This window comes from Apteryx mantelli, chromosome 7, assembly GCF_036417845.1.
Source record: "Apteryx mantelli isolate bAptMan1 chromosome 7, bAptMan1.hap1, whole genome shotgun sequence".
Taxonomy (NCBI): domain Eukaryota; kingdom Metazoa; phylum Chordata; class Aves; order Apterygiformes; family Apterygidae; genus Apteryx; species Apteryx mantelli.
Window position 1 is genome coordinate 26626224 of NC_089984.1, and position 21466 is coordinate 26647689.

Sequence of the window (21466 nt, forward strand, 5' to 3'; positions counted from 1 at the left end):
TTAAGAAAAGGTGGCAGGGAAGAGGGAATTAGTATGCAGCCAGTACATTTTCTGGCAGGAGAAATCATTACTAAGGAAACTCAAAGCACAGACAAGGGAAAGCCGGGTTGAACTACTCAGGGATGCAACACAATTATTTCTGAAATAATCAGTACCAAGTTACATTTTTCAAATTTTACATGCTTTGTTAAATAAAAAGCTCTCTAGATTATTCAAATCAGTCAATACTGTTTAAAAGTCTCACCAGTGTTTTAGACTGTTCACTATGCCAAGCTATCTTCATCCATATCCATTCATATATATATATATATACATACACACACACACACATACACACACACACATATATGAAATGTGTAACAGAACTAGAAATCATGTATTAAATATAAAGAATTATTCATGGAAATTATGAAACAAGCATATCTAGCAAGTACCCAGGAAGATATATTTTCAATTTACTGTATGTTTTTAGGGCACATGGAAGTTATAGATTACTTTATACTCATACTCCTGGCATTTAAAGCTTACCTTCGGTGAAGTGACTCTGAAAACTTAAGGCTTGCATAAATAAATTCCTTAACCTGGATATAAATCTGAGGCACTGACTGAGACATTGGAAGTTTCTTTGGAAAGCATTGCTGTGAAAACAAAGGATAATATTATGTTACATTTTAAACTTTGATTCTCAGGAGAGATTTGTATTAAATACAACAATTCTAATCTGTTTAAGCTTTTCTGTTTTTCATCAAATATAGGTAATGACATGGTGGGCATGCTTTACATCTGTTTAAATAGCTTATAAGAAAAATGTAATGTTATCATTTATTTATATTTAAAATAAAATTCGAAGACTTCAGGTAATTTAAGATCCTCTTGTAGAAAGCAGTTTACAAACACACATTAAAAAACAAGTCTCAAAACACTTTCAATCTGAATAGAAAAAATAAAAATAAGTGGGATATGAGGTTCAAAAAATGTTTGCAGTTTGCCAAAGAAAACAGCAAAGTTGAATATGGCTGAGATTTTCAAAGCATCTTGAGAATTTTTAGACATGTATATTTATTGTCATATATTTACTTCCTATAGTTGGTTCACAAAACTAAAGCATTATTTACATTCTTTTTCATCAGTTTGGATGAACATGTTTTGTAAATACTGGTAGTCTGTAAGAACAAAATCATGCCTCTTTTATTTCATTTTTAAATTTGATATTGTATTTGGGGGGACAAAGAAGATAATGCAATTCAGTTAAATCTACAGACACCAGATAGACAGTTCTGCATTGAATACATCATACTTGAAATCCCCCAAACAATTAATTTTCTGTTGACTCTATGACTAATGCATGAGAAAAATAATTAACAACTGGTATCATCCCAGGAGAATTTTATTTTTTCAAATAAAAGCATAATCAACAGCAGATCAATATTGTTGTATTTAAAAAAAAACAGATTATCTTGACATTCTTCTAACCAAAACTTTCATTTAAGATTTGGCAGCATGACAGATACGTGGTCTAAGTGCCAGGCGTTTGTACTCTGTTGTGCCATTCAACAGTGATAGAAAATATATCTTAGCAATAAGACTTATTTCAAATATGTTTTTGATCGTCAGATTTAAGCAATGAATTTTTATAGATTAAACAAGTATGATCACACACAACTATAAGGATCCTCACAAAGTCCTGTCAGCAGGGCTCGAATCTCAGCCTTTAGCCATTCAACAATTTAAGAGAAGTAATTGTTTATCCTCTATAGTGGCTGGCCAATACAGAGAAACACTGCATTCCTTCTGCCAACAGACTAACTTACAACAGGCAGCAAGAGAAAAACAGAGATAAAAGCCAATTGCTTAATTTCTGAATGTACAACAGAAATGCAGAAGTTAGATGATATAATCAAACCATGATAGCTTGGCACATTCAATCTGAACAGCAGAATGCAGAAAAAAATATATTTTGTCCGGTCAGGTTTTATTTGCTAAATTAAACATTTAGTAGGTTCCATTCACAGTTCTGCAGAAAGTGCCTCAAGCAGCTCCTATGAGAAACTTACCTGTAAAACTGTGAGGGGGATTCATCCTAACTTAGAGTTAAAAATTAGATACTTACTAATGTTAGGCTCTTTTTTAAACTAAATGGAGAGAAACAGGCATTTTCAAAGGTACAATTCATCTTAATCTGTAATAGGCATCGCAAATGCATCAAATGAATTAGCCCTCTGGGGTTTTCCTCTACTCTTTTCTACCAACTATACAGGATCCTTCAGTGACTAGCTGGGACTTACACATCTAATTATTTTTTCTTTACATCAAAATGTAGATTAAATTAACCCACCCAATAGGAGCTAATAACCTCCCAGTGCCTTATAGGCCTGAGGCAACAACAGAGAGGTGAAGTGGATGAGATTATAAACAGCAATCAATAGAAGTGATGCTGGAGCATTTGTCAAGTTTTTCTTCCATGCGGATTCCCTGCTATCTAATAAAATGTCAGGTAAAACTTCAGTCTTTCAATCAACATGGGTGCTTAAAGATTCTCCCTCCTCTAGCTCACTGCCTATTTGGCAAAACTTGATTATCTTTGAGACCCTGCCCCTCTATTAAATTTGGTTGAAGTCAACTAAACTGGCTCAAAGATTGCTAGGACACAAGAAAAAAGCCACACTGTCTTGTTTCCAGTGATGCCCTAATACAATACATCCTGCTTAACATACAGGTTTCAAAGTTCTTTGTAAATATATGTAAAAATCATTATCCCTGCTTTACAGATGAATTAGCAGGGGCAGAAAGATGTGAAGTGACTTACCCAGAGCCACACAGCTGGTCAGTGACAGAGTTGGGAACAGAATCCAACCTGATTCCCAGCTTTAATCTCAAGCTCACTAGACCAAAAACTAAGTATCAGTCTGAGATTCTGCCCATAAAATATCTACAAATCAAGTGCTGTTCACTATGAAATAACAATCTCTTTCTGTGTCATTAAACAAAATGAAAATTGATGGGTATACAAAATATATTCTCCTTCTAGTGAAAGACAAGCCAAATGTTTTTGTTCATCATATATGTTTATATATATACACACACACAAATAATATACACATATGCATGCAGATACATCAGAGTGAAAGCGAGAGGCTAGCAGATAAAATTATTTAATATGATTTTAAAATCTCTGCAATTTATCAGCAAAATCATCATGCTAAATAGTATCAAGAGTACTGTAGACTTCTGATACTGTAAGGGGTTTTCTTATGTTGGTATTATTTTACAATAATATGTTACAATGACTAAGTAAATTGATGGAAGAAAGCATGATAAAATAACTTCAAGAGATAAACAAGACATGATAGAAAGCAAAATACTATTAAAATCATCACCACAGAAATGTTATTTTTAAAGGATTGTTAAAGATAATCATATATGATGCTCTGTAAACCCAGCAAGTGCTTTGGAGTCCTATTCAATAATCATCATAAAACCCACCTTTAATTTTTCATCATCTTCACTGCAAAACTATTAATGACATGGAGTTGTTACAGTTGCCTGGTAAATCCCTGCTGAATTGCAGAATTAGAGTATCTTTTTACTTTTGCAGGTATCTGTAATGGTGGATGTTGCAGAAACCAGTTTCCCACTAAATCAGTTATTCCCACTGTCTTGTGGTTCTTAGTTTTAGCTCCTCTCCACAGACTCCATCATGGGCCTGTTATCTCTTGACAAGTATTACCAAAACCTTATTTGAATAGCGGAACATACTAATCACCTTGCTGTGACAGTAGCTCTTAGCGAGAGAATGGCTAAGGCTATACAAGACTATCCTGTTGGAATGCTAGTACTGCAGAATTATTTACAGTCCCTTTGGGTTTATTTTGCCCCAGATATCTCAACACAAATAAAGAATTTACAAAGAAAAATAGAGAAGTTGTTTTCTCTGATAGGTCCCTGTTTATTATTACATATATATATTTTAATACTACAGCATATAACACACTTTGAGTTACTAAATCCAATATCATGAAATAAAATTTAAGTTAACTGTAATTTAAAAAGACTGCTTTGTAATTAAAAACTGTATTACTTAATCAAAGTGCATTTTAAATTTGTTTATAAAACAATGGGTCACATTATTCACTCAGACTTCAGAGCAAATGACTAGAGCTTGAATTTACATATTTAGCAATGACTATAATTACCCATAAAGAAGATGATTTAGCCTCTTAATCTACCTGGCTTTTCAAACCTTTATTACTTTTTAATTATAAAAATCATTACTGTCCTAAAGGTCCTTAATTGGATTTCGGCAAGCTGTAATGATATAAAACTTTTTCTTACCTTATCAAGTTCTGGATCTTGAAAAGGAAATTTGCTTATAACTATTTTGTATTCCTCTTCATTTGCTACAGGAATAGGGCTGTAGTTGTCTGCTTCAAAAATATCCCTGGTCAAATAGTTAGTGAAGTGAAAAAAATTAGGACATGTATTAACACTGAAAAATAATGTAAATAAAATATATGTAAATTAATAATAAATTTTATTATCACATTTGGGTATGCAGCTTCAAAAAGTGATGAACTGGAACAACTATAATCTCAGAAATCCAGACTAGATGAATTTGAAAGTACCTTTTATACGCTAACTTTTTATACTGAGTCTAACTCTGGGAAAAAAATAGATCATAACTGAAAACATTTTAATATGTATGACTCAAAGCATAATATGGCAAAGAAAATTCAGATCAAGTAGTCTGCTCCAGGGTTAACCATAATGAGATACTTGTAAATTATGGTAGCCTATACTGTGCCTACACTAAAGCAGATATTCAGACTGTCTAACTTATGTAGCACAACTACACACAGTGACGATGATTCAGATACCTCAGGTAGGCATGTGGCCACAGCCTAATTTAAGTACCCTCCAGATGACTCTATTAGTCCACTGATTATATTAGGGGCCTAGATAACGTAAAATCCTTAGACACTAAACTTAAACGATTAATTTATTTTATTAACATGTTCTGCAACACAATATAATTTTTTTTATGGTAAACAAAGCCTGCGCTTTTAGAGATCATACCCTATGTGCAAAGGGGCTTTGGAGTACAGTCGCAGGCTGCCCTACTCCTGGGTTTACAGTTTGCCCAGTCAAATGCTTCAAAGGCAGAGATGGAAGCCAACTTGCATTAAAAGCTCCCTCTTTCTGGCAAAAGAACAAGACGACTTACTGGCAATGTCAGTAGTTTGTTGGGGAGATATATGTATCACCTCAATTTAAATATTAAGACAACGCAAATGAGGAACCTAATGCCCCATTGTGATAGCCTAGGGCGATTAGGTTCCCAACGGAGAAAGACGGGCACCTCTCTTCTGGGTCTTTCTCCAACAATGCTCCTTTGCAGAACCTCCCTCTCCCCATTAACTGCAGAGCAGTCTTGGACAGCTCTTCTCCTAAACATTAGTTAGGTGTGATTAATACCTTAGTCCTACTTAACCAGGCCTTCACATACAATACTGAGTTAACCAATTCTTCCAGAATTATTACTGTATCAAAAAAATGTGGGGTAGAATAAAAAGAATAGATGCAATGAAAAAGGCACAATTATTTTGAAACACTAACCTGAACAATCCAGACCACTTTTTAAGCAACGTTTCATTGTACTGGTCTCTTATCTCAAATAAAAGATCAAATAATCGATTGACAGGAAAACCATAACCCTAAGGTATAAAAGCAGAAAGGATGGGTAATTCAAGAACTAATACACTCATTTCTATCGCATCAATTCAAGATATTGAGAAGAGATTTCTTATCCAGTCTTGTCACTTTTATAAAACAAACTAGTACTTTAAACACCCCACTACTTTCAAAAGATTATATATTAAATTCTTACTAAATACTTCATGCTGTGTTTCCAGTTTTTGAGCAGAAATTTGTCCTATTTCTCTATAACATTTTAACTTGCTATTTATGCATAAATTAATCTGCTTTATCAGTACATCTGTTAAATATTGTAAGAATAACTTGCCAATAACATTCATTTGATCTTCCAACTAGAACATTAATGACAAATGGAATATTATTCTTCCTAAAGATCAGAAGTAAAGCATTTAGGAAAGAAAAAAAATGCACACAAATTACAGAGCTAACATTAATTTGGCATAGATACGGATGCTAACTGCATTGCAGGGATTGGTAATATTGAAAAGCAGGAACCAGAACAAGAAATACAAATATTTTTATTATTTAAAATATTACTGTGTAATTCTGTTCTTGATTCATACATATGACTTCAGGGAAATTCAAAGCATTGCACATACATATCTAAAAGAAAAAAATGACTGTAGGTATTTCAGCTGAGTTACTAATATAATACCAACCTGCAAAGTATCAGCAAACACTACAATGAGATTCTTCAGTTCCAAAACAAGGTCAGGATCACTGCAATACGACTGAAAGTGAGATATTCTGGTTTTGTTAAAGTATTTTAAAATCTTGTACATATTTTTTTAAATAACGTCATAGAAGGGTAAACTCTCCAGCCTTATCCCTTTAGCTGACTGTCTTTGTAAAAGCAACTTAGACTCAATTGTTTTCACTTAGTCCAGTTATATACAAGTATTTGCTCAATTTTTATAAGGACTATCCATGCTATAAAAGGTCAGAAAAAGTAAATGAAAATATACTGTGCAATAAACAGAAATGTGTTTTACCTAGATTCAAAAGCAGCAGATTGCACTTACTCTAATGGAACACAAGCACACATAAAAATGCTTTGCTAAATCAGTATCAGAAAGGGATTTCCACAGGACACGCTTTTGAACACCAAGGTTAGATCTAACCAGCATTAACACTGTGCCACCTCAGACAGTTTCCCAAATGTAAGGGAAAACCCTATAAGAATACTTACTAAACATGTATAACACTCAAATTACAAACTCAGTTGTGAAAAGTCACACATCTAAGTTATTTAGTCCACTAAATGACTGATACTTAGTTTTCAGAGGCGTGGAGTCATATAGCTACAGTTTATACCTTTGCTTCACTATTCTGAATACTGGATAATGCCTGTTCTGCCTTTCTTTAATTTTTGCTCTTGGCATAATCAAATAAAGTAAGAGTTTGGTTTACAAAACCTCAGAAGACAATATATGCCTATTTAAAAACTAGTCTGTACTAGGGTCACATTTGGGAGAGATTAATGTGACAGAATTAGTTTTGATGAGAGTCATGGATTTTGAGAAGAAATAGTGATCAATTGTACGGCAAGACATTAAAGAGTTCTTTAAATTAGAGATTACATAATTTTTACATCTTAAATTATCATATTTTTACATAGGAGTATAAATCAGCATTAACATACAGCCAGCTAACCTGCAAAGCATTTGGCTTAAAAAATGCCGAATATCTCTCAACTTATTTCAACCTTCTGAAATGAATTAAGGACTATGAGAACAAAATCTCATGTACCATTGACCAATACATTTCCTTGAGCTTAAACAATAATTGCAATCTGATTTTCCTCTATTTTTCCTAAGTATATATGAAATGCAAAATACTCCTCAAATTAAAAATCAGTTGTAAAAAAAAATAACATGAAAAACCTGCTATTAGCAAACATTAAAAAGAGCAAGATAAAACTCTTCCATTTTTTCCTCATACTAAAAGTTATGCCAAACCAGACCTTACTGGTAAGCTCTGAAGTAATTTACTAACAGTCAGTCTCAATGAACAATAGTATTCGATTGGTTATCACAGAGGAATCAGAAACAGCATACAGATACGCAGCATCAGTTGAGCAAAGAGTAGAAGTGCAACTTTAGGATACACACTTTGAATATACTGGAATGTTCAGCTAATGCAGAATTACATTCTAAAATCTGTGAAGATTTTTGTAGTATCTTTACTTCAACATCAAGTTGCTACATTGAAGAGGTAGCTCCAAGGGTTTTGCCGGTGGAGTTTATTTTGGAAACAGAGCATTTGGAATGATAATTAGGAACTATTTCCTGGTGGTGCTTTCAGTGCTGAACTATTCAGTCTGATCTAATGAAGAGGTCAGCTGAGACTAATGAGGAAGGATTGCAATAATAACAGCAGATTAACTCTGCATATTCTAAACTGCTGGACTAAGAGAACGTTTGGAAGACCCAGTGAGTTGTAAATCAGTGGAGGATTATGCAAATAGCCCATGGTTGTGGATCACAGCCTGATACTGTTGGGAAAAACAAAAGCTTGGCAGGCTCCCTCCCAAATCTGAGCAATTTTTAATCACAAGGGGAAAAAAAAAAACATGAGGGAGGTGTAATTTTTCAGTTTGTTTTTATTATAGTTTTAAACACACATAGCTCTTAAGTGAATGGATTTAAATTGTATTATCACTAAGTCTTCTTACTTACTGAATGGGTTCTAAGGACAGCAATGATCTTTGAAAGGGCCATGTTCCAGAGTTCATCGGTATATGTTCTAGTTACCAGTCCTTGGGTTACATGTAAGATGTGGTCTTCTACTACAAAGAAACTAAGACAAAAACAATACTTAAGTTAAAAAGTTATTTCCAAACATTAGAGCAAATTTTGCCCTTTCACACAGAAGTATAAATCAAACCCTGCCCACGTGAGAAGTGAGACTTTGGTGTTCTGCTTTGTCCACCATGAAGTCATAACGTTAAAAGCTTGTTTTATGACAGTGTGGCAACAAACTTGTAGCATATGGGAGCTTTTCACTGCCCAGATCCACCACCCACATGATTTGCACAGAAACTGAGTCTTGCAGAGGAAAGTTTTGGGAAGATGGGTGAACAGAGGACGGTTAAGAATCAGTATAGTAAAACTGGAATAAATCTCCATTTAAAAAACTTACCCTACAATTTGACTGAAGTATCTTCTATAGCCTTCTACTGTTTCATGCTTTCAGTGAAAAAGAAAACAAGTTTAGGAATAAAAATAGTACTAAATATTAGGTACAACCCAAGTCAACGCAAAAACAAAAGTGGTGGTTACCATGCTTGATTGCGGCTGCAGAACTAATCTCGCTTGTTTCCTTCTTTGCTTTCTGTAGTAATTTTCAAATATTTCTCCATCACCCTAAACCAAGACAAAAATAGTTAAAACAAGAACATTCTCTCAGTATGAAAAAGCACTTCTGAAATTAAGGGTAGAATTTTCTCTGTTTTAAACTACAACCACATATTTTGTATTTGTTCCATACACAGACATGCAGCTGAGATCAACGAAATTTTGCATGCATGAAATATGCAGAGATTATCTTTTTTTTTTTTTAAGAAAAAAAAAGCAGCTTACAGAATGTACTGAAAAGAAAAATTCTGCTCATGTGTCTACACTTTGTCAAACAATAGTTATGTGTTTTAAACACATTAAATGTAAACACATGCGTAAACACATGTATGTATGTTCTAAAACTATGGTCTTCATACTGCAGTAATTTTTATAGGTGAGATATTAATTACTGTTCTATAATGGAAACTCACTGTTTCTTTAGGTTATTCAAGAAACTGAATGCATCATAAGTTAGCTATAATAATGTTTTTGTGATTATATTATACATCTCAATACTGAATGCATTTGCTTTGCTTGAGCAAAATACATGAGAGTTATACCTAATATTTGCTTATTTCCTTTGGAACTGGTAAATACAATGACTTCAGATTTGGATTTTTCTCCTATCACAGTCCTCAAAATACAATATCCTCTGTGCATAATGATTATATTGTGAGGAATTCAAGGGACATCCTAGCCATCTCATTAAGATGACCATTCAGTGGAAACCATCTGTCCATTTGAAATCAGTGCTACATTGACTCATCTACCTACTGAATGCAATGTAATTTGCATGCAAGCAGAATTAAGCAGCTTAGCATTTTTAAGGTTTGTTTTTACTTCATGAACCTATTATTAGATCAGTGCTATTTAGAATTCCATTACTTGGGCTTCCAAAAATCTTCAAATAAAAATATTATAGAGACTGCACATTCCTAAGCCAGCATTACTTATCTAACTCCTTTATGAGATGTAACAGAGAAAGTTTAAGTTTAGTATATTAAGTTCATACTGAATATTTCACCATATTTAAAAATACTGCTATTCCAAAAAGCAAACCAAAAAAAATGCTTGAAACTCAGAGATGCACATTTACTACTACAGCTTATTACAGCAGAACTTTACACAATGTATTATCATTCATACTAACATATTTATCAGACATACTAACCAGTCACCTCCAGCCCAAATGTGCAGTGCAGTTTTCAGACACACAAAGACATTATTTATTCTGCTTCCCATACCACATTTCTACTCTGTCCTAATAGAAGTGTCTCAAGTGGAAAAGAATAGCTGTTCTTCTCAAAAGAACACACCAAAAATTGAGATTTAAACTACCTGGTGACTATTTATACACCATGCTATCCTAAGAAGTTTCATAGCCTAAAGAAAGGGTACTTGTCCATAACTACAGTCTGCCTGGTGTGTAGGTACCTTGTAATCACAAGGCTGCAATCACAAACTTCCTTCATAGTGACTGAAGCTATGGAGTGCTCTGAGGTCTGCAAAAGCCTGCTTTCTTCTGCAATACGAAGAAGCAGAGTAGAAAACTAATGTTCTGTGTTAAAAGATAACATTTTCTACAGCTTTGTAGGAGAGAGATAATTCACTTCTTAGGCGACATTTGCTTGTGAGAGAAGGTCTTGAAGCAAAAATGTAATGCATAACCACCTTTTATAACCTCCCCACCTTTGCTGTCATCATAAAATCCTGTAAACGCCAAAACATGAAGAGATGGTTTACAAAGGGAAGTAAAGGAGAAGGACTCCAGGAAGTGGTTAATGCACAGCTCTCAATAATCCTATCATGGGTTATTAATCAGATGATGTCGACAGGAAAGACAGAAGCCCTTTTCTGAAGGCAACAACAATCTTTTTTCCAAGGGGCTAAGCAACTCTGATAGCAGAGAGACAGTAAATCTGGAAACTGGCAAACTTTCTTTCTGTGCAAACCCATACAACCCATATACCATCAGGATTCCTGACAAAGTGAAGGACATAATCATGTGTTATTTTTAAATTTGTCATCTATCAATTTTACTACCTGTTCCTTTATTACACAAAAGGAAGAATAAGCAGAAGTTGTCAACTGGTCTATTTTACATTACACATTCTTTCTTATATCACTCAGGGTATTTCATACTTGTTTCCTCTGTTAAAAACATGGTCAACTCTTTGATAATAGTTCTGGCACCCTATCTTTCTATCCCTCCCATATTTTCATTGAGATGAATAATTACTGATGTAATAAAACCTTACAATAGTTCTGCCACTGAAATATTTAAGCGGACCTGCTACATTTTTAGCTGCTTTTATTTGGATTCCTTCTTTTTTAAAAAAGTGACAGTGAAATAATACTTTAAACATTATTTCAAGATACAAACCTTCATGTTACAGAGGCAAATGTTTCATAAAAAGAAGATAACCCAGTCTGAATGCTAGAAGTCAAGTCCAGCTGAGTTTGTAGGATTAGCAATACTCATCAATATTTCATCTGTACACCTGTACTACTTATTCTAAACATAACCTGACTTCAGAAGTTACTGAGACATAGGAAAGGTGAGAAAATAATAAATCATTTGTTACTGAGTTACTTTCGAAAGGTTTTAGTTCTTGTTGGCCTGTGTATTGTCCTTCTTCTGCAGCAACTAATATGGGCTGTTGTTTCTCTGCCCTTGAATTTGCTCTAATCTGTCTGACCACAGTCTGTCACAATCTTCAGCTTTTGCTCACTGTTTTGCTCTACTTTTCTGATTTCCACAAGATTCAGACTGAACATACCTATGTTTTGTAATGTTGACAATCTTCCCCCAAACATTTGGATAACACGGAACACTTGGGAGAACTGCAAAAATGGTGTTATCATTATTGAGGCAGACATGCATTTATTACACATATTCTTAAGATCACTTATGTAATTAAGTCTTGCTGTGCACTCCTTTATTATGCACATAAAATAAAACATGCGGTAATGCCCTGAGTATCTATGCTACAGCCATTTCAGCCAGTTCATCCAGGACTACAGAAGAAATATGCTTGCTTGCTTGTGAACTGTCAGAGCATGAAAGGTAAGAAAATGAACATTCAACTGCAAAAAAAAAAAATCTTTTTAAAGACAACTTAATACATACCAAAACTGAGTAGATGTGCAAACACCTATAGACCGGAGAAAAGTCTACAAGATCTTGAGCAGTTAAAACCTGAAGGAGAAAAGGAAAAAAAAAAGAAAAAAGAAAAGAAAAAGAAGCATATAAAGCATATAATCTGCAAAATGTGATATGTTACCAACAGAGCTTGTCCATTCCATAAATACTTTGTAAGGCATCTTATTGGTAAGGAATTGCCATTTCTTTTTAAATTCTGTTTTAGTGCCCTTAATTTTAAAACTGCTCAACTTGGCTTCTTAGAATTTGGAGAGTTAGTGAGGAATTAGTAGTTTAGTAGAGTGTGATGTTAGCAGACTGATGAATCTAAAATTCATACAAACATGGAAATTCTTTGGGGTTGAATACAAAAGCATGATCAAATCAAGTCAGCAAGAGTCAACTCTGCTGACAGATTTTATGGTCACTAAAACCACTATTTTGATAGAAAGTGTTATAGAGAATATGCTTTAATAAAAGACTCTTAAGATCTTTTTTTGCCAGTAATTTCAGTCATTCTATCACAGAAGAGTAAATGAAAAGCTTGTCTCCTCCCTCTCTATTATAGTTTTAGAATTTTCTTGTGTTACAAAATAGACCATTTTCACAGTGTTTTCAGAGCTTCAGATTTAAGAGTCTAAATACTTGATCCTTTATTCAGGAAAATTTATGAATATTGAATATTTGATAGCTGAAACAGTTCTAACACAAGCTAAAGTCCTCAACAAAGTAATGATGACTGCACCAGTAACAGAATATTCCAGTGGGCCACATATCACCTGCAGTGGGCAGGTTCATATAATATAAGTTGCAATGGAATTCCTGAATAATTACAAGTTCTATTCAACTGAATGCCTCCAAATATGATATTGAAGCTAGCATTAATACAATCAATATTTTGGGATGCTTTTTTCTAAAATGCTTATCTGGCATGGTACCCCCTTGAAGGTATTCTCTAGTCCCTCCTAACCGCAACAATGTCACATCTATAGACTGTACCTAGAAGTTTTATTTAAAATTCACTTTAAGCAAGCTGTACTGATTTAGTATAAAGTTACCTCTTCTTCATGTTCATCTTCTTCCTCAAATGTTCTCTTCAGTGTAATTTCATTCTTGGATTCCCAAATTCTGCTTTTACCTAAATGCATATTCCGACCATAGTTTACATTATTCTGTTTCTGAAGAGCGGTACTAAAGGTTTTCTGCTGCTGTGCCTGTTTTAAAAGTAGCACCAATAAGGAGCAATGTAATACAAATTTCATCACTGATGAATATATGCTATGACATGAAAAGCAGGTGGCAATATCGTACACAACCAGAACATTATTACCTGCTGAACACACATCATTATAACTGCAAGATGCATACTTGCTACGAACACTGATGATTTTGTCCCTAATCAATTCGGGATGACAAACTGGTTCAACACCTAACTTCTTCATAATTTTTCCCTAATTCTCAGAATGTAATTTTAAAGGCAGAAATAATTACAAAGTAATCTCTAATTTTCCTAATCGTATACACAAATACAGAATAAATATTTAAATGAAGTACAGTTTCCAGCTGTTTGTCTTCAGTGAAACCTCTGTAAGCAGTCAGCTGCAGAAGTTAAATGCACTATATTGTTTTTATTATTGAAAGAAAAGCCAAAAGGTTGCACAGAATAATCTTGTGATTAGATTTCACTTACAATCATCACTACTTCATTTTTACAAGAATTTTGTTTTTGAAATGCAAAATAGAATTCCCAGAATATTAGATTACAGAACAGTAAACCAACCTGAACTCTGCCCAACAAAAAGGCAAATCCATACTTCTTACTCTCCAAATAAGCTTAAAAAATGCTGGCTGTATGTTTAAAAGCTTGCCCAGCACCAGTGCTTGTTGAAGTGGCAGATTATTTTATGATGGAACAGGCAAAGGCTTCACCTCTGTCCCAATCTCATCCTGGCTCTCACTTCATTCCTCTCCCCTTGCCCTCTTCAGACAGTAATATGCCAGTAATATGCCCTGTACTCCCAGGATTAGGAGTTCTTTCTTCAGAAAGAACTAGGCAGTTATCTCAACACTTCTTTTAGTCTTATTCATCCTTGCAGGCTGGCCAGATGGGTATCTCTTTGTTCTGGTAAGTCCTTACTTTCCATCCTGCTGTTAAGTTACTGAGTGTCTAGGGGTTAACTATACAAAGTATTTCATATATATATATTTTTTTAACTGCAGATATACAGCATTTCTCGCTCCATTCTCAGGAAGAAAACTGCTTCTGATCTAAGACACAAATACAAATTCAGAAGGAAAGTCTGAGTGCTACCAAGGAGTCACACTGCTGCTTCCTCTATTAGCCAGAGACTGCTAGAATTAACAACTTCATGTCAAGAAGAAGAAACTACTCAAGATGTTAGCAAGCACTTCACAGCTTTCTAGCTCTACTCAAACGTCCAAGTGATGACTACAACCCCCAGACAAACCTTTTGGGCTAATCTGAGGCTATCAATGACACACTGATAACAGTGCAGCCATACAAGCATACAACCCAAAGTAAATTAGCTGTCCAAATGGGTTCTACAGCCCACAATGAGCTCCATGCTACTGTAGCTACACCATTAGCAGTACTCAGTCTAGTAACATAAACATACCCTAAATTATGTTAGTTAACCACATTTTAGGGAGCATCTATTTTTCCAGCTTTAGGCCGATTTTCAGTAGATAAGACAGAAGTCATACTGTTAGGTAGACTTACCTGCTTCATTGCAGTTTCACCAATTTTGTCAGAATGCTTTCGAATACTCTCTAAGAAATCCTTGAGATCTGACATGGAAATTTCTTTTATTTCTTCACGCAGTTTTGGAAGATTTTCTATCATTATCTGGCAAAAACGGTACTGGCTAACTCTAGGAAGATACAGATTTTCTAGCTGTTCCATTGTTTTTAAAGCAGAATAATATCTGCAAAGAAATGAAAATCAAATTATGTATCAAACATTTATAAAAACATTTTATTAAATATGTCAATTTCATACCTGCAGTCAATATACATGTAATTAAATCAATTCATTCTTGTAAAAGAGTCATGTGAAAAAAAGGTCACCCACACAGTGTTTTAGTCTGGAAAAAACAGTGAACTCTCAGAGTGACTCAGTTAAGTAAGCTCCTGGGGTACTTGCTGTTCTATTCAATATCGCCCTAATGCCGCACGTTGCAGTCTGCAGAGGGGCACTAAAGTCATAACAATTATTTCCCCTCTTAGTATAAACTACTGTACTGGCAAGACTTTTTATTACTGTACTGGCAAGATTTTTCTTCTTCTTCTTCTTTTTTTTTTAGTCGCATATTCTAAAAAAACCACACAGGTTGCCAATCACCCAATTTTGCAGTACCTGCACCAGAGACTGAAAAAAATCCTGGAAAAGTGGGCCCGTATACATATGTCCTCTTTAGGTATATGTGAACACATGCACATACACACACCCTTTCTCTCATCCCTAGCTGGAAGAAATATTTACAAACTTATCTCAAGCAGTACTTTTTCCAGAAGTATATCATGTTTTGCTGTAAGCCATGAATCTATTTATTGTTCTGACAAAGTACAGGACATCCCATCAAGAAAATGACTAAGAAAGCTTTAAGATCAAAGGCTGTTTGTTTGTTTTAAAGCCTAAGATTCTGTAATTTTCACTGCTTTTCAGTGTTCTGTTAGGCCTATAGATTATTTGTAGCAGAAATAGGGAAGATATGGTCTGAAAGTGGGAAAAAAAAAAAGAAACACCAAGAGGTACTTCTTTTATAGAAAAAATGAACAAGACCTGTATCCATCTTATGGAATAGAAAAACTACGATGTTATTGAAAAAGCTGCATAGACAACAGAATCTGAACTCTCAGTACATCATTACAAAACATTTTATATGAATGCTACACAGTATTATTATTATGTATTATTATACAGTATTAGTATTATTATTATTTTTCAGTTAAGACACTGAACTTCATAAGCAATAGTAAAAACTAAAAAGTTCCAATAAAAAAAATATATTACTTCAAAGGATTTTTGGGTCTTATGATAACTAGGGAGTCACAAGCTCAAAATAAGAGGAAGAAAGATCTAGTAAATTATCAAAATCTCCTGCTGTGAATTCTAAATCTTTATTCAAATAAAAGCCTTTAAGATGTAGAGATTTCAAAGAGATGGAAGATAAAAGAGCACCAAGTAATACAAAATAAATTCCCTACAAACAATAATGTTAAAATGAAGGAACAATTTAATTTGTATGCATATAACATATAGCGCACTCCTTAGATGGGAACAAGACCACAGGTTTCCAGCGTATGTTCTACAGCACTCTGAACATGTTAAATTCTAATTATTATAAGCTCTCAAATGAAAAATCCCTTTAAGTTAATGCTAACTTTCTGGATTGCTCCTTTGCTCTTCTGACCACAACTGCTTTGCAGTCTGTTAGCTCTGTACCTTCCCACGACAGAAAAGATATTTGGCAAAACTTGAAGCATTTCCAGCCTCCCTAGAATGAGCATGCTGCCCAAATCCATTTCATTCCAGGAAACGTAACCTAAAGAACTGAACCTGCTGCACCACACGGCCATTATTTACATTTTAAACAGCCTTTTTAATAATCTATTACTCCCCTGGCAAAAAAAATTGCCAAACCTTTATGATCCCTGTAGGAGATTGCAAAATAATACAAAAATTAAAGAAAACTCAAACAAATTTGACATCAGAGGGCTACCAAATTCTGAGACACCAGCTCTATCTATTACTGCTTTTCATAGTTATTTATCCATCTCCTCTCTCAGTACTCTCACAGATTACAAGGGTTTCAGGACCAAGACTCTTACTTGCTAAAATCACTCATCAGTTCTAAGCCTGATAAGTAAAATTTTGATGTTTCCAACTGATTTAGGGAAACATTCACAAAAGGAAATTTTAATAAAGGGTAATTAGTTTTCCCAGGCTTCCTCTTATAATCAGTGGAGAGATGAGCACCACCAGGAGGTGATTCAGAGCACTGAGTTAGGCTCCTACAGGCCTATTCCTGAAGTCAATTCATTTTCAAACGTCACATAGGCTCCTAAGTTCTGGATACAGCCAGAATGCTTCTGAAATTTTTTACTTTATTGAAAAAATGAAGCAAAATAAAAGTGAGGCAATTCTGCTATAGACAGCAAAACTAAGAAAGCAATAAACGGAAACATCACGGTTGCTAAAACTGCAAAGTTAACAACATTTCAAAGAGAGGTGCACGAACAGGTTAAACATGAAGAGGACAGCAATTATTTGTAGATGTGACAATAATTCTCCTTTAATCAATATTCTTACTGGCTATTCAGCCCAGAAGGAGGCTTTGAAAAATGTATTTATTTTGGCCTGTTTTAATATAAGAATAAGGTGAACTGAGGCTTTCTAGGTTGGTTTTGAAGGAGAAAAGGAGAAAGGCTGAGATCTGACTGAGTTAACTTGCTGTTTAATTCCAATCCTTTCTTTGCACAAATGCAGGGTAATATCATTAGCCTATTTTTAGCCCTTTGCATTATAACTTTAGCTCCTTTTTCTTCCTGGAAGTCCTACACTATCAATAAAGTCAAACAGCTGAATCACTGTGAAAGGAGAAAGCCAAACACATGCAAAGTCCCTTCAAAATGTTAAAGAAACCTGGAAAATTGTCCTTTCCAGTTATAGTGCTTCTGAACATTACTGTGTAGACATAGCAAGTAAAACACTTCCCAACAGAAATACAATTCAAGTTGATGGCTCTTCGTCTGTAGATAGACAAGCAATAGTAAGTTATTAAAACTTCATTTGTAAACTCTCCTTTCATTCCAAAACAAACATATTTTTTGAATTTTCTCAATCAAGGCATTTCTAAGCTAACAATGCAGCATAATCAGAGGATGGGAAAAATCTTCTCTTTTCTTCCAAAACACAACTCCTTTCAGGAGACTGCAAATAAAGAGGTTTCAAGTGTAAATTAGGAGCTTTTGTTTATTATATACTTGGTTTATATAAAATATACATAAGGCAATGGGAATGTTCCAGATAAGAAGGGGTTTGGGTGTTTTATGTGGGGGGGGTTTGTTTTTTTAAATAACAAATGACCAAGAGTGCCACATGGTGAGACTTCTGGGGAATAAAACCATAATAGCATCAAAATCGTATAAAAGGTTTTTATTTAAATTACACAGATCAGCTTATCAGAGCACTGTTAGTTCATCTGGAAGGTTTTTGACTGCTGTCTCTAAGATCCGAATTAACATAATCCATTTTAAATCCATTCTAGAGTCCCTTACTAATTATATAAATATATATGGAGCTCAGGACCTTGCCCTTTTAACAACTGTTCTGATAAAGCATTGAAGTCATCTTAATTTGAAGGTCACTTGCAGGTCAGGATTAAACTAAAAAGTTTTGCATATAATTTCATAGCATGATGTATTTGTATTTTTTGCTTAAAAAGCATTACATAGATTTAACTTGATGCTTAAGATCTTATTTGACAATGATATTATTAATTGTCTCCATATATTATCAATCAGGTAAGTCAAAAGGTTGCCCAACTAAATATAAATGAATTACAGAAGCATCTTCAACACTATTTTTGTCACATAAGTATAGCAGTTCTCTGTTTATTCTTCTGAGCTAATTTTGTAAGAATAGGTTTACCAACACAAATTTTATCATTTAAATTTTGAAACTGAAGATGCAGAGCTGAAATCCTAAATCGGGTCCATAAGATAAGGCAGTACAGAACTGAACCATCTTGCCTTCAGGACCAGAGAACTATAAGCTGCATTGACCTAACCTTTACTAACTCCTCCAAACTATAAGAAAGAAAACTTCTAAAAACTGCAAAAAGCAGAGCTGGAGGAAAAACAGAAATTAATATTACTGTTTTGCATTATCTTATTTTAAAATTTTCCAAGCCCCAGGCATTGAACAGTCAGGTCTGTATTAGAATTTAAAATTTTAGGACAGCAATCATTAGTTTGAATTTTTACTAGCGTACATAAAGCAGTACTTTATGTTTTAAATGACAGAGAAGTGTTTTAAGATTTTTATCAATGGAGTGTCATTTGGAGACAAATAAGAGAAATACTGCAACTTATTAGAAAAAAACTCATCAAGTTAAAACAGCTAAAACAGCTAAAACAGTCAAGCAGCTACATGGGATAGGAGTAAGACAGGCTCAAAGGCTGGGGTTTTACTGAGATCTAAGCGCTTGTATGCAAGCCTTTTGAAGTAGGTAAGTGCAGTCATGGCCCAAAACTTCCTGCTGAAAAACCAAGAGGAGAGACAATAATCTTAAAAATCTAATTTTAATTTAATTAAGGAAACAAACTCAACAATTTACAAAGAAAAAAATAACGTTCCTCTGACTTTTGTGCTTCCTTCAGAGACAAATGCTATACATTCCTGTTTATTATATTTCCTAGATTTACTCAATACATTTTTGTATTCTACCAAACCAAGAAAAACTTAAAGCAGCCCACTGGAATTTTTCAATGATACAGAGGAGGAGCGGCTCTTCATCTCTTGAAAATGACATATTGAAATTGCAATTTGAAATATGTCACCCTTCACCACAGGAACAATCTGATCCTCAATGCGAGTTAGTAACTTAAACAACTAATCAACTGGGTCTTTCCCACAGTTCTGAAGAAAGCCTATAGCAAGATTGGGAAAAGAGCCCAAGGCTTTCAGGGGCAAAATGCTCAGTCTGCAAGACCATACCCTTTCTTTAGTCCTCCTCACAGCAGATTCAAGAAGATTCAGCAACAGCCTTAGTAGAATTATTTAATGGTATTTTCACTGTAGGTTGGGGTATTTTGGTAATATCTTTTGTGGAATAAGAGTTGTAAATATGCTAGTTTAACAATTCCTAGTGAAACTGTTCACCCAACATCTTCTGAAGCAGCCAGGAACTTTCTCTAGAGACACATATCAAATACCCATACATACAAGCCAAGGCAATAGGTCTGTATAAAGTGTGTGATGACCTTATCTCTGACTTACAGCTAAAGATCAGGGAAGTTCAGGCTAAATTTATAACCCTCCTCTAGGCGTTTTGGAGAGAAGCAGAGAAACCACACCCTTTCCCTTGTGCTTCCTCAACTAAGACTTAAAACCCTCCGTAACACTTTCCAGCCAACTGTGTCTGTTTAGAGCAGATTCCTCAGTTATTCCCCCTCACCACTATAGTTCTCGTCAACTTGTGTTATACATGGCTCAGAAGACAGATAAATAGGATGCAGAGCCTTTCACCTCTAGGTCAGCAGTTCAAATACAGTCCATGTTGGTAGTGACCAAAAGTTACTATCAACAGATGGCTTTTTGGACTCCTCAGCAAACCTTCATTCTGTCTGTATAAAACAGTATGTATCCCAGACCTGAAACCTTGCATTATCTTAAAAGGTGACTGCCATGGAGAAAAGGAAATAGAATTCCAATATTTATCCTAAAACAACTGTTCCAAAAAGTGTAAAACATACACACTTTCTTCTCCCCTTTCTTTAAACATTAGAAATTCTAGTTTTATACATTCTACAAAATTCTATGACAAATCGAGCAATAATGAAATATTATAAAAGGCTGAAAACAGAAACACTCAAAAGAACAGAGATCTCTTTCTTAAGACCAATGCAAGCTTTGCTGCATTAACAATCTCAGCAAAGATTTATGAGAAAAGTTATCTTGGCAAAAAATAAACACTCATCATCATTTAGTTGATATAGGTATTGTGAATGCTCCTATCTCTGATTCTTCCAAGAAAGACTCATAGCAAAAACTGGGAAGGTCAGTTTTGAAATGTCTTATATCTGTACGTATCAGCTACCAGGTCTTCTTAGCGCTGATGCTCTATAAGTCCTTGCCACTTCTGAATCACTTAGTGATAAAGGCCAGGATAGAGTCACTCTTTGAATTTGTTGCCTGTTAAGCCACAAGGAAATTACCATTTGAATTAATTGCAAGTTCCACAGGATATCCACCTCTAGGCTCTAATAAAGGGAACTGTAAGTCACAGGCACAGTAGAAAAAAACATAGCATAGTTAATGAAAGAGATATTTGAGCTGGAGCAGTAGCCTGGAGCTGAGTCTGAACAGTGTGTGCTCCACGTGCTTTCAAGGTATGGTACATCAAAGCTATGGCAGCTCCCCTCTCCCTTAGATCTTGTTATGGGATGACAATGACATGTCTAAACCCCTCAATTCAGTATAGCTCCATTTGACTTACAACATTTAACATTTCCTGTCTGGCAACTCCTT

General features: G+C 34.6%; 1 protein-coding gene across 5 annotated transcripts in view; it reads right to left on the bottom strand.

Annotated features, from left to right (window-relative positions):
• Positions 1-21466, bottom strand: part of EXOC6 (exocyst complex component 6) — a 106213-nt gene that overhangs the window by 60836 nt on the left and 23911 nt on the right. For all 5 annotated transcript variants that reach the window (XM_067300073.1, XM_067300072.1, XM_067300070.1 and 2 more), the window contains exons 6-15: positions 14933-15137; positions 13251-13406; positions 12181-12249; positions 8994-9077; positions 8854-8900; positions 8391-8511; positions 6372-6443; positions 5614-5711; positions 4333-4438; positions 529-638 (exon numbers count right to left, since the gene is read on the bottom strand). In XM_067300073.1, coding sequence (XP_067156174.1) covers positions 529-638; positions 4333-4438; positions 5614-5711; positions 6372-6443; positions 8391-8511; positions 8854-8900; positions 8994-9077; positions 12181-12249; positions 13251-13406; positions 14933-15137 — 1068 coding nt within the window. The remainder of the gene's footprint in view (positions 1-528; positions 639-4332; positions 4439-5613; positions 5712-6371; positions 6444-8390; positions 8512-8853; positions 8901-8993; positions 9078-12180; positions 12250-13250; positions 13407-14932; positions 15138-21466) is intronic.